Source organism: Capsicum annuum, chromosome 2 (genome assembly GCF_002878395.1).
Source record: "Capsicum annuum cultivar UCD-10X-F1 chromosome 2, UCD10Xv1.1, whole genome shotgun sequence".
NCBI classification, from domain to species: domain Eukaryota; kingdom Viridiplantae; phylum Streptophyta; class Magnoliopsida; order Solanales; family Solanaceae; genus Capsicum; species Capsicum annuum.
In genome coordinates, this window is record NC_061112.1 from 129462782 (window position 1) to 129477188 (window position 14407).

At 33.1% G+C, this 14407-nt stretch overlaps 2 protein-coding genes and 2 pseudogenes across 2 annotated transcripts; 2 read left to right on the top strand and 2 right to left on the bottom strand.

The window, feature by feature from the left end:
- The first annotated feature begins 3342 nt into the window (after positions 1-3342).
- Positions 3343-5705, top strand: LOC107859097 (E3 ubiquitin-protein ligase RMA1H1-like). The gene is made up of 2 exons (XM_016703990.2): positions 3343-3725; positions 4853-5705. The coding sequence occupies exon 2, from the start codon at positions 4887-4889 to the stop codon at positions 5580-5582; it is 696 nt and encodes a 231-aa protein (XP_016559476.1). The 5' UTR covers positions 3343-3725; positions 4853-4886; the 3' UTR covers positions 5583-5705.
- A 1655-nt stretch (positions 5706-7360) lies between these two features.
- LOC107859096 (pentatricopeptide repeat-containing protein At2g20710, mitochondrial) lies at positions 7361-9840 on the bottom strand. Its single transcript, XM_047406950.1, has 2 exons — positions 9506-9840; positions 7361-8974 (listed from the first exon to the last, which is right to left on the bottom strand). Exons 1-2 carry the CDS (start codon positions 9773-9775, stop codon positions 7757-7759), a joined length of 1488 nt encoding a protein of 495 aa, XP_047262906.1. The 5' UTR covers positions 9776-9840; the 3' UTR covers positions 7361-7756.
- Positions 9841-11328: 1488 nt separating this feature from the next.
- On the top strand, positions 11329-13995 carry LOC107858032 (annotated as a pseudogene).
- A 266-nt stretch (positions 13996-14261) lies between these two features.
- Positions 14262-14407, bottom strand: part of LOC124896274 — a 2945-nt pseudogene continuing 2799 nt past the window's right edge.

The window sequence follows — 14407 nt, forward strand, 5'->3', positions numbered from 1 at the left end:
CCTGAATTTAATTAGACAAATGGACTTCTAGAAGAAAAAGTAATATTGGAAATTTTATTAAAGGAGAACTCATCACATTTCCCTTTACCTTTTTTTTTACTTTTCTCTTCATAGGTTAATTATTCTTTATTTACCTTTTGAAAATTAGGTAAAATAGATCTATATCAGTGTGTACAAATTAAAATGGAACATGTGTTCTTCTTAGCACTCTTTCTTGATTGTGATTTGTGTCATTTTCATTCATGAAAATTATTTTTAAGAAATGGTTGTATCTCAATATTTTCAACTACTTTAATTATTATTTTTTTTCTTGTCTAGACTAGATTCATAGTGGGATCAACTTTTCCACTCAGCGCCAACCTTCATATGGCACATTTAAATGGAAGTTTAATTTATAAAGTGTAGGAAATCAATTCAATGAAATGCCTTCTAGAAGGACAAGTCAGATGGAATAGAAACACAAACAATCTTATTACTCCGTAGAAATCTAAAATTTATGGGATTCTTCGAGAAAAATTTAAATTTTGTTAGAGTTCTTGTAGGCTATTTACCTAAATTCCACCTATTTAAAGGGTAACATATTCATTGAAACAGACATCTTGAATATCTCATAAACTGATGGGCATTCGTAAGAAGATCGGAAGACATTGAAATTTTGTGACCTTTACAAAAAAAGTTTAATTTTAATTTTAATTAGAGTTCTTGGAGATACTTTACTCTAAATCTAGTTTGATGGCAAATATTCTTTAACGAGGCATCTCCAGTATCTCACAAATTTACGGGATATGCACAAATAGATCAACGATTTTGAAAGTCCCAATAAATTCATGGGATATTCATAAAGATCAAAACCCAACAGATTTGTAACTACCTCGTTTATCAATAAAATTGTTGTTTCTTCGCATTTTTATTTGTGGTTAAGTTTATTTTACATGAATTAAATTATGTTGAAAACATACTCATATGATTATTTTTACTTATTCACGTTTGATTTAGTATATCTCCTAAAAAATGATAAATATAAGGATAGTTTTACTGTATCAATTCTGTCTTAATTTACGTGGCATAATTTAATCAGACAGTTCAAAAATAAAAAAAGACTTTGTTATATTTATTAATACTTATTTCTAAAATGAATTTTCATTTTTACTTGTCATTTTTGACATATTAAGAAAAAAATAAAAGATTTTTTTCTCTTTTACCCTTACGGATTGGTTAGTTGAGAAAAAGTTATTCCGAAATAATTAATCCCGAGATTAGTTATATCGAAATTAGTTATTCCACCATGTATACTGAACAACTTATTCCATCATTATAGTATAAATGGTGAAATAAATAATTTTTAAACTAACGAATACCTCCAATCAAACACGGGATAAAATTACATTCTATCTCGTGACTATTTATACTTTATACCTCACACCAAACGATCTCTGAACATTACTTCCTCTATTTCTTTTTATTAACATTACTCCCCTTATTTCTTTTTATTCGCTATAAATCATTCATTGTGGGTAAACTGAATTTTACAGCTAAATTGTTTCTAAATCTAAAAATATGTCATTATTTTTGACTGATTAAAAAGGAAAAATAAGTTATATAATTTGTGATAGAGGGTATATACTATACATTTCTCAAAGCGGTAAATAAATAAGTATTTTAAAACGGAGAGAGTATTGAATAGAGAGGAATGATAAATAAGGATAATTTAATTATATTAGAGGCTAACTGCATAATATTTTTCTGAAAGTGTGTAAATAAAAATAATGATAATTAATTAGAAATGGTGGAGTATTAAACATGCATTAATTATATATTTAATACAGTGTATGAAGTATTGAATTAATTCAATCACCTGCCTTCCAGAAGCTACGGACAAGGAAGATGGAATGTAAACATAAACCAGAAGGAACCAAAAAAAAAAAAAAAAACTAATTAACAAGAACCATAAGATTTTTTATTTATTTTTTGACAAGTCATTTTTTGTTCCCTTCTAGAAATGTCATTTTACATTTCCTTGTTTCAAAAGTTTTCATATGGTTTGATTAATTAAAAGAATGTTAACAGCAAAAAATTTATTTTCTGAAGTAGATATAACATAATAAGTATAATATTACGACTATCTCTAGTGTTAGAAAAAAATTAAATTATATTTACTATAGAGGAAATTGGACTACAGTTTAAAAAAAAACGCTTTTAGGCGATGTCCTTTTTTTTTTTTAAAAAAAATTATTTTGTATTTAATATAAAATTAGAGTCTAACTAACTTGGATTTACCCATTAAAGGACCATTTTTAAAGACGTCGATTCCAACAAGATCTTTTTTATTTATCTAATTTAAATTTAAATTTTTTAATTAAGGAGGAAGAAATTCTAACCACTACATCGTTTCTAATAAAACTGGGTTTAGGCTATTTCAATTCGTCACTAGTACAAGGAAGCCTCTATTCTTCTTAGGTTTATTATTGAAAGCAATAACTTATTTTCTTAGTTTGAATTAGACATGTGATATGATACCATGATATTAAATTATAATTTCAAATCAATGTTTAAATATGTGATTTGAGATTATGATTTCAATTCTCAAGTGTTTAAAAAAAAGATATGATTTGACATTCTAAATCATGAATTTAATTTTTTAATATCAGTGGGCATGAAGAGAAATAGAGATAGGTCGAAGAAGTATTAATGATAGGTAATTAAACAATACATGACACAATTTTAACTTATTAAGAACACCACCTTAGATAGGAGGCGAGTATATAAAAGTTGTTGATTAGGATAAAGGATTAGTCAATAATCGAACATTGTCCAGCTTTTCGATAGGTTGAATCTAAAAATAGGATCAACCCACACTCTATCCTCCTCAAAATCCACTTATAAAATTTCACTCAATACATTATTTTTGCTAAAATTTCCATCAAAAGAATATCCTCAAATTAAACTTTAAATCTCTTACAAACAAAATTATATTTCACAAACTAGATACCTTCTTTAGCATGTTGGAGAAAGAATTAGAAAAAAATGATTCTCTTCACATAAAAGAAAGGGTATTTTTCTTGTGGAAGAGAGATTAGGCATTTAACAATTTCAATCCAAGATCAAGAATATTTACAAACACATTCAAAATAAGTAAGCACACGAACGAGTCAAAGAAGTTCAACATCAATTATATATACATAAAAATAATTTTATTTATATATAAATAGTAAAAAAAAATTTATTAAAAGATGTTCGGATAAACTCCTAGCGATAAGCACCATAAATATAGTGATTGTATAGGTTTTAAGATAAAACAACTTGCTTGATAAATCTTCAATCTTATCCCTTTCTAAATGATTAGAATCGGTTCACATGGGCGACTAGTGATCCAGTACCAAATAACCAATATAGTAAAGTAGTGGAGTACATATATGGTAGCTGTGAAAAAATAAAATAAAATAAAATAAAATAATTAGGTAGAAATTTTGAAAATTCAATAAAAAACAAAAACAAATAAGAGATAGACGAGTCCTAAACAGCCACGTTGCATTAGTTTTGTTGTTTTATAGAACTGCTCCACCATTTCCTCAGTCTCTCAGCTCAATCACTTGCTATTTACCTCTCAAAAGAAGCCTATTTTCTTCCCTTTTCCTCTGTTTAATCACTTGGGGTTTTCCATTTGAATCTTGAAAGTCTGAATTCTGGTTTTTGTTTTTTGATCTCAACCCTTTTTTCTTTGATTGGTAAGAATTTGAGCTCGTTCTCTTCTTTCTTGAATAGTAAACTTATTTTCCCTTAATTATAGTGATTATTGTTGTTTTTTTCCTTAATCAAAGGTTAGATCTTTGATGGGTTTTTTTCTGTTGATCTGTATGGTACTTACTACTGTTATTCAGTTCTTGTGTTTGATCATATTGTACTATAGATGATGATCTTTGTTGGTCTCAAAGAAATGATTTTCTTGATCTTATGGTTATGAATTAGAAGAGAGTTTCCTCAATTATTCTTGGGAATGTCATAAAATATTAAAGGAATCTTTGTTATTGATCTTGATCATGTTCAGTAGTTTTTGTGACCGTGTTGTCTAGGCGAGCTTTGCCACATCTCTACTAACTCTACGAGATACTTGTTAACTCCCACCACCAGCAGGTACCAGGTATCTCTGTCCACTGAGTCTAAGGACAAATGGACAGAAAACGCCTAGTGTTTTTTCTTTTTGTCTCTGTTGGGATTTGAACCTGAGATCTCATGGTTCTCGATAAATGGAGAAAGTGGAAAAAAGGAGAGTTTAAAGGGGGTATGTTTGAATTGGATTGAGATTTTTACTGTGCAGAAGTAGGATAGATTTAGGATTGAGATATTTTGTCAAATTGAGGCAATTAGTTGGCCTAACTATCTTTTGGAAATTTAGTTCCTAGTAGTCCCGCTGATTTGATGCAGTGGGAAGAATAGAGCTCTTACGTAGTAGGTATTTCGAGTTGAAAAGATACCGTTCCCCTCGCGCCGATATTTCTACTTCCGTAGACTATTTGATTTTTTTCTGAGATTATTATTGAAGTCAGTAACATTGATAATTCTTTGCTTATAACTTTTATGAGATTTTGATCAGCTTAGTATGTCTGTTACTGGATATTTTTTGGTAAAATGGAAGTAACAAGCTAAAATGCATATCATTTTTGTGATCTATTGATCCATCTCCTTTGGTTGCTATGGATTGTTTGGAAGCTTCGCTAATCTTATTAAATTTATGTCTGTTGTATGGAAGCTACTAGCTAGCTTCCTTCCCACCCTTTATTCTTTATGCAGTAGCCTGCCTACTAATGATCTACAATTCTATACTACTGTTGCTAACTATTGATCTTGCTTTCAGATTTTGGAAAGATCCTACTGTTTAGAAACAATTCATGGCCTTCGATAGGTATTATTCAAATGAGTGGAAATCGATCCCTACTCCAGAATCATCAGACCCGGAGAAGACTTCTGCCTGCTTTGATTGCAACATCTGCCTGGACTTTGCCCGTGATCCGGTTGTTACACTTTGTGGTCATCTCTATTGTTGGCCTTGCATTTACAAGTGGTTTCACTTCCAGAGTGGCTCTCTGTCTTCGGATGTACGTCCTCAATGCCCAGTTTGCAAGGCTGAAATCTCCCAAACAGATTTAGTCCCTCTCTACGGGCGTGGGGAAACACTGCCTGAATCTGAGCCTGAAAACAAGCTCACTGTAAAAGTGCCTCCTAGGCCACCTGCTTTCAGTCCCTTAAACTTGTCAAATTCCTTTAATCCTACTCAACGACGTCCACACCCTACTGCCTATGATCCGTATTCCAGTTATCTCAACAGTTCATCGCCGCATTCACTCAATCTTGGAAGCAATACAGCCGTTGGTGTCTTTCATCCAGTTGCTGGAATGATCGGAGAGATGGTCTACGCCAGGGTATTTGGGAACTCAGAGAGTTTATACACATATCCTAACTCTTATCATCTAGTGGCAAATAGTAGCCCGAGATTGAGAAGGCGGGAAATGCAGGCGGACAAGTCTCTGAACAGAATTACCCTTTTCCTCTTCTGCTGTTTTTTTCTTTGCCTGTTGTTATTCTAGTCTCATTAATTGTCCTCCCCCATTTCATCTTGTACAAAACTGATGTTGATGAGCATCAAGTCGTTAAAAATCATATCTGTGAGATGATAATAAGCAAAATTTTGGAACTGTGTACATTCTTGACATTTTGCGTTATTACTCTCTCCAGTTTCCACTAAAGGACAACATGGTGTACTAAAGCTCTCGCTATGTGCGGGGTTGTGAGAAGTGGCGAACCATAAAGGCTCATTCTACGCACCTAGACTTTTTCAACGGCTTAAACCCGTGAACTTCTGATGGCTTATTTCAAGTCTCCTCTTCTTTCTCTCCATTTTCCACCATCCTAAGACAATTACAGGTAGGGGGCCATATCATTGGGATTAATAAACTAAAAAATTAGACATGTTATATATTATAATATGTTAAAAGTACGCTGATTGTGGCAAAATTCTTAATGTTTATCCACGGATATAAGTTAAAAGCACTGTATATAAAGCAGACAATAAGTAGTTGTATGGTCCTCTGGCCCCAACATATCGTGGCTAAGGCTTGTCATGTTGCTTTGTTCACACTTATCTGTTGATCTCTTTGAATAAACTATTAGGAAGTTTGTCCCCCTAAAATGATAGAATACTTTTGCCATAATTGTCTTCACTCTAGGGAAAATATGATAATGTATTACCACTAGGTTTATAATAATGATGCAGGCTAAAACACTTCTGTTATAATACTGCAACATATGTGTGTTTCAGATTATACTTACCATAAATTTCATAATAAATACTCCTATTTTAAGAGTGGCAAACTGGTAGTATATAAATATATTGCTGACTTTAACCAGTGTTCCATGGACATTACAAACTCGATACAAGACATATTGTAGTAATTAAGTTTGTATAATTTGGACAAAGGTTTTTTAGCTCAATTTTTGTATAAGTTTCTTGGGTACCCAATTTGTTGCAATTCTAGTGCCTACTTTGCTTGATAATAGAAAAAAAATTGGTCTAACAAAAAGCTTTTTTTTTTTTTTTTTGTTAAAAAAAAGACTGGTTTGGGTGTGATGAAGCAATAGTCAGGGAGATCAATGTGGTTAGATGGTTAGAGTCAGTAGTTTTTTCTTGAATTCTAAAAGAATATGTTGCTCTTAGAGTTGAAGATCAAGTAGAATAAACGAGTTCAATAGAATAGAAAATTTCACATTTATAGCTTTAGACTTTACTAAAAGAGATGGTTGGTGGAATAGCTATAAAGGTGTATGGAGAGAAAATATAGGAAAAACAATCACTTTAGTAAAGAATTGGGGTCCTAACATTATTACAATCAAAGTAAATTAGACACTAGGGCGGTGGCCTGCTAGGCAAATATAGAGAAAATCATGGTGCTGATTAAATATATTTTTAATATTCTTAAATAAGATTTGTCATATCCAACATAATTTAAGCTCATGTCCCACCCAATATAAGATATTTTAATAAGCTTCACACTTAATCATGTGATTACAAATTGTTGCATCAAAAGTTTTAAATCAGAAAAATGGTTGGTTGACATGTCATTGTCTTGCCAACCACAAAGAATATCCAAACTTGTTGTAATGAATTTGCCATATTTGATTCAAATAAAAACTAGCATAAAGATTAACGAATCATTGCAAAAGGGTGGGACATATCGTTCAAAATATGAAAATATTTTAACACTATCACTTTCACCATCAAACAAGAGGAAATGTCCATTAAATAAGCTAAAGTAGAGATAAGTTCCAAGTAATTGACCCAACTCTAACTTTAGGAGGGGGCAAACAATTTCAGCTTCTCTACAAGGGAGGAGATTGTTACAATTCTTAAACTACAATAACACCATATGGCGTAAACGAAGTAATGTACCTTCATAACCAAATTCAAACACGCTCAGGAAAGGGAACTTTGGTTTTGTTACCAAAACAAAGAAGATCCACATTCTGTTGAATTTTGGCCTTTTAACAAAGCTCATATATTGACAAAATGTATGGTAAGAAGTACAATGCGTTTGTCTCTCTTGAGGACAATCTTGAAGTAACTTAGTTACAGCCTAATGAATATGCTGCCTAATATCACTTGAGACTAACCATAGGTGAGTTTCAATGATAAATATCAGCGTTTGTCTCTCTTTAGTTGCTCCATATCTAGTCTGCTTAATAGCTTCAGTTCATACTTTACAAGTTACAGCTGTGGTTGGTCAGACCTAAATTTGCAAGAGTCGGTCAAGCCAGCTGTTGTCACCCAGGTTTGTAGAGTTTTTTCTTCCTTAATGAAATGCAACAATTTGTCACAAAAAACTGCTGAGAACATATGCCCCGTCTTTAAAGTCCTTACGAAGTCCTCTGCATTATCCACATTTCCTTGCTTCTCCCAGTATTTTACACATGTAACTAAGGTCTCCCTGCTAGGTTTATATTTAGGTGGGCATATTGAGATGGCCTTCTTCAATGCTTCTACAGCCTCGGCGACTCGATCGTCATGTATGTACCCATCCGCCAAGTGGCACCATGTGGTGACCCAAGGAACACCCCCTTTTGACATTCCTTTGTCCATTAGGGCCTTAGCCTTCCACAGAAGACCATTTCTACAGTAACTGCGAATCAATACGTCTGGAACACGAAAATCATAGGACAAATCTTCCGATTCCCATTCCTCAAAGATCTTCTCAACTCCTTCTGTATCACCAAATCTCATCAATGACCTCATCACAGCAATGTAACCTTTATTAAGAATTTTCATGTTCTTCTTATACAAATCCCACACTCGGTGCACCTCTTCTTTCTTTCCAGCTTCCGCATACAGTTTTAACAATGAATTATATGCATCACAACTTTTTGCACGAGTCAAAATCATGCTGTCCAGTTTACTCAGCAACTGTAAAGCTTTTTCCACCTGCCCAACTTTCAAATACAACTCTGCTGCAATATTGTAAGTAGTCCAGTGCAAAATGAGATGCTTATCAGACTCCATCATCAATACTATTTTATCCATCCCCTCACAATCTCCGGCAGCTGCATATGCAGTTAATCTTATCGTGAGCGTGAACTGATCAAAATTTATGCCTTTCTGCTTCATTTCATTCATCAGATCATCCATTTTCTCCCATGTTCCTGTTTTATAATAGAGTTTCATCATACAGTTGTAGCACAATGTATCCTTGGCAGACCCCATATCTCTTAGTTGTTGCATTATGGCCTCAGCTTTCTCTACAGACTTCTCGTTGGTATAGCAATTGAGAAGAGCGGTATACACATTGGAGCGTCTCAGTATCTGCGGAATGCTATTGAAGTATTTTTCAACCTTTTCTAGGCCTTTAACCTTATGAATCAGATTAATTCGTGTTGCAACATCAACAGGTTGGGGAGAAAAATATCTTCTGTCTGTCATCCAATGAGATACCTGTTCACAAAATCACAAAGATAAGGGCAAAATTTTATAAGATCAAGAATGAAAATATATATAAGTAAGTAGCGCATATCTTTTCACACCAACAAATTGGCTCTACGGTGCCGTGTTTTGCAATTTGAGGAGCTATTTTCTTCATTTGTATGCTCTTTAGCTGTTAACTTTGGTTAGATTGACAGAGTGACCAATGGCCACAGGAATAAGGAACAACACATCTGCTAATTATTTTTCCCACAAACTTAAGCGGTATTAGTCTAATTTTGAGTTACACAACGTGTCATTAATAAGGTTAGGTTAGTAAAATACACCTCTAATTAAAGCTTACTTGAGAGGCATGTCAGATCAACAGGAGCCAAGTAATATAAAACGAAGAGAATAGTTCATTACAAACTAATCATTCATTTAGTCAATTCAACCCACATATCATCAAACCACATGTACAAATTCAACTGTACCGCTTTAAGGGTAAACAAATACTCCTACAAAACTCACTCAAACAACAAAAAAGGCGGAAAAAAAAAGTACCTCAAGGGCATGTTTGTATCTTCCATAGCCGTTTAATCTTTTGACAATCCACTGAAGCTCAGTTTTCCCCACTTGTTTTCCTTCTTTAACCCATTCTTCCAGTACTGGAACCATAGACAATTCTGGGCTACCTAATGGTGCAATTCTAGCGTAAACCCAGTCACGCTTCTCATATTTATTGCGTGTATTCGATACATTTCCATAAAAACGGTTGATTATGGTTCTATGAAAATGTATTTGATTTTGTTTTTGTTTCCATAAGGTATTCATTTTGGGGAAGACGAAGAAGAAGAAATGATTTGGGGGGTTTTAGGAGGGTTTAAGAAGCTATGTATGACCCGGCCCATTGAAATTTAGCCCACTTTAGAGTGAAAGCGCAACAGGAAATTGCATGTCATAGATCCAAAATATGAGTGACTTTAGATATTTAACTCCAAATAAGAATATGAATAACTTTCCTTACTTTTTAATATACTAAAAGTACTATTTTAGTCCTCCACACCTCAAATATATTTTTAATCTTTCCATACTTATTTATCTCTCAAATTTTGTTTTTTATTATTTTTACTTTTTAATTTTTCCTTTACTTTTATTATTCTACTTTTTTCACTTTTTTTTCCTTTAAATTTATTATTGTGATTTTTATTATTTTCAATTTTTATTTTCATGTTTTACCCATTGCAATAAGCTCAGGTGACAAGAAATTTCATAAAGCTACAAAAAAAGTTCATCTCAAAGCTTGAGCTTCGGATTTCTTTCTTCCCTTTGGTGTAATTGCATTCTAACTTTAGCGTTTTTGATTGTCATTCATCTCTCTGCACTTTAGGTAATTTTTCTCATTTTATCTTAATCTTATTGCATGCATTTGAAGTATTTGTTACCTAATAATTTTTTTGAGCTGAAAATCGCTTTTCTTTTCTGTGAATCACATTCTATAATGCATAGATTAATTTATAAACTCTATTTTTTTCTATCTACACCACCTTGATGAAAATGCGTTTTGGGTGGTTTCTCTACTCACTGATCTCACTATTGTGCTGTCAGTAGGTTGTTTAGATTTGAATTTTGGGTGTTTTGTGTAGCTATTGGGTCAATTTTTTTATCCAATAAATTTTATGTTGCACCTTGATTCTTGTTTTTTTTTTTTGTTAATTTTTAATTTGACAGATGTTTTTATCTTTAAAACTCTGCAGATTTTGGTAATCATGTCTAGCAAGACAAATCGTATTGAGTACTTTATTGATCCTAATGATTGGTTCAAGTCAGACCCCCGTTGGAGAGGGGATTCAAATTATCATACAACGATAGCAAGCTTTTTGGATGACACACAGTTGTCATTGTTAGAGAAAGGATTTTTTAGAAATTTGATGAAATTAGGTATCATATGTGGCAGATTTTGATTTGGATGCTTCGCAATCCATTTTTTATCAGAAGCATCCTTTCATTTGTGACATCGAAGCATTTGATAATCTGTCGAGCTTGAATACTGATTTTTGGGCGTTTATCGAGTGTGGATTGAATACGTCGAAATGGTAGATTTACTATCTTTAAGCCTTTCATTTTGTCATTTTTGTACTTATGGTAATGCATATATTCTATTTGTATTCATTTTTCATGTATTTTAAGTGCCAAAAATATATACGTTAAAGAACAAGATGTGCTGCCCGAATATTTAGAGTTTGGCTCTTGTGCTGTGGATTCGAGGGAGTGGTTTTATTCACTTGCAACTTGTGGTCGACCTTTGAATGACACAATATTATCACTTGCTATCCTAATTTATATTTGGATTGACTAATATCTACCTGCTATCTTTGTAACTTTGGTGTAAAGTTGTAACTTTTCTATTCACTAGTAGAGCCAGGTGTATAGTTAGAGGGGTGAAAGGGGGTCATTCGTTTTTTAGTTTAATCTTGATTTATCTACCTGTTTTAACTTTATTTTCTTTTCATTGTAGAAACAAAGCCAATGTTGTTAACAAGATCCCTCTTGTTCCGATTCATCGTCCGATCACAAGGTTTGGCTCATTTGTTGGTTGCATGATACTAAGTAGGCGCTTGGCCATAGAATTTATAAAGTTAGAGTTGAAGATAGAGTAATGTTTAATTTGTATGTGGGGTTACTGACATTTCAGGAAGTTAGCTGCACAAATCGCGAACAAACAACAGAAACCAACAGTTGAGGTACAGTGTCTATCCCCTCCTGATTTATTTTATAACTGAGTTGTTGTTGACATTGTATATCCACTGATAACAAAGCCACCAATCCCAGTGACACCAATTAGAAATGAAACAGAAGACTGCATTATTATCGATGTTGAAGATTACAAGGCCACTGGTTATTCTGACGTGCCAATATTTGTGCAGCATACTGAAGCAATGATGGAGGAAATTGATAGGATGGTAAGCTTATATGATCTATATATCTTGGTTATGAATATAAGTCTTGTGGATTTCCATTGATGTGTTAAATATTTGATTCAGGATGGAGAAATTGAGATGAAAGATGCAGAAGATTGATCAGTTGTGGATATCGACAGTTCTGATAAGATATCGACAGTTCTGATAAAAAGAACGAACTCACTGTAGTGGAATACATTGATGACATCTATGCTTACTACAAGAAGGCTGAGGTAGAGATGTTATCTCTACTCTCCCTATTTGTTTGTTAGAAGTTTTTTTTTTGTTTACAACTTGTACATGCTCATTACCCCACTGTGTGGGAATACACTTGGTTTGTTGTTGTTGTTGTACATGCTCAATAGGATTATGATGTGTAGAGTTAGCAGAAGTCCCATATTTTTCAACTGATTATCTGATTCTTTTGGGTAGGATCTCATTAAGCTTAATAGATTGTCAAATTACTCAAAAAAGCTAGTCTAATTTCAATATGGACTGTAATTTTTTGTTAGTAAAATAATAGGTGCAGAACATAGAATATATAGACACACGGAGGGTATACTTGGGTTGTTTCTGTTGTGATGCTATTCTATTCTATCAAGGATGGTTACTGTTTCAATTTTAATTGAAAATCTAGTAAGAAATAAAGGTGTATTTTTTACCTCTTTCTTTTAATGTTATTTTCAATTGTAGATCGCTAGTTGCGTCCCTCCTAACTATGTGGAACAATCATTTGATATCAATGAGAGAATGAGAGGCATCCTCATTGACTTACTGACTGAGGTATATAGTGTCTACTGTTGCATGTCATTTCTGAGTTTTATGAAGAAGAATGTGATAATTTTAGGTATCATTTAACATCTAATCCAATTTATAGGTTCACTACAAGTTTGAACTATTGGAGGAGACCTTGTATTTGACTATGAATCTCATCGATAAATTCCTGATAGTTCAGTCAGTGATTAGGAAAAAACTTCAGTATGTTGGAATAACAGCTTTGCTTCTTGCCTGCAAGTAAGAAGAGGTTTCTGTACCTGTAGTGGAGGATCTAATTTTGATCTCTGACAAGGCTTATGCCAGAAAAAAATGCTTGAAATGGTTAGTTTAAAATTTAAAGACCAAAATCTTACATTATCAGGACTTGTATCTCTATTTTGTTCTTCCTCGCTAAATGATTTCAATCGTTTTCTTATTCACAGGAAAAGTTGATGGTTAATGCCTTATAGTTCAACTTGACAGTACCTATAACTTATGTGTTCATGCGGCGGTTCCTTAAAGCCTCTCATTCTGATAAGAAGGTCGGTTAAAAGTCTTTGTCACATGAAGAAGTAACGCAAAAAGCTGAATCACTACTCATACAACTTTTTATCATTGTTTAAATTAGGTGGAGCTCGTGTCTTTCTTCTTGATCGAGCTATGTCTGGTTGAATACAAAATGCTTAGATTCCCACCATCAATGCTTGCTGCTGCAGCTGTCTTTACTGCTCAGTGCACTCTTGATGTGCCCAGAGAGTGGAACGCAACCTGTGAGAAGCGTAGCAACTACGACAAAAATCAAATTTTGTAAGTATATTTTGTTTTTAAAGATACTTGTAAATGTACATCCCTTTATCGAATAGACAAAGGTGTGTAATTGTGTGCTTTATTTTCTACGACAGGGAATGCTCAAAATAATGGTTTCTTTCTATCAGAAGGCAGCAGTTGGGAAGCTTACTGACGTGCACCGAAAGTACAGCACGTCTAAATATGACAATGCTGCAAGATGTGAACCAACTTCTTTTCTGTTAGAAGCCTGGTTCTAGGATAAGAAGAACACATGAGGGGGAACGACATATTTTGTCAGTAGTTGTGTTGAATAAAATTGTTGATGTATGCACAACATATGTTGCCCCAGGCTCTGGGGAAGGGAGAAGGGTGTTTTGAGTTCTTTTGCTTCTGAGAGAACCATGTGTTTATTTGTTTTTTTCATGTATATTATTTGACATTACTGGTGTTTTGTGAAATATCTTGCTTTCCATACTTTTTCTTGAATACAAACATTAGAAAGTTAAAATTTCTTCTCAACAGTATAAAGCTTAAGTGATTAGAAGCTTGGACACATAACACACTTAACAACTAATGTGACTAGAAGCTTGGTGGACACAATTAAAAAGTCTTTATATATATATATATATATATATATATATATTTATATGTATCCTCTAAAACAATTACTTTATCAGTTGGTCTCGAGAATAAGGAGTGTCAATGTCAATAATACTAGTGCTAGAGAGGTAACAAATTCGCATATTGGACCAACGTATTTATTAACTAGGTTCCTATTTTAGCTCGTCCAATATTATTTGGGCTAAACATGTAACTCAATGATTGAAGCACCATAAGCAAAAAATGCATATTGAAACCTGTGTTGAGCAAAAGAATATTAGTAACAATTTGTATTTGATGTTTATAATCACAGCACAACAATTTTCTAAACTAAGTCTTGCCCATGAGGCAAGAGTTGCAT

Coding starts and splice junctions, on each gene's coding strand:
- LOC107859097 (XM_016703990.2), top strand. CDS start 4,887: ATGGCCTTCGATAGGTATTATTCAAATGAGTGGAAATCGATCCCTACT.
- LOC107859096 (XM_047406950.1), bottom strand. CDS start 9,775: ATGAATACCTTATGGAAACAAAAACAAAATCAAATACATTTTCATAGA. Junction 8,975..9,505: donor GATACAAACATGCCCTTGAG/GTACTTTTTTTT, acceptor TTTTGTGAACAG/GTATCTCATTGGATGACAGA.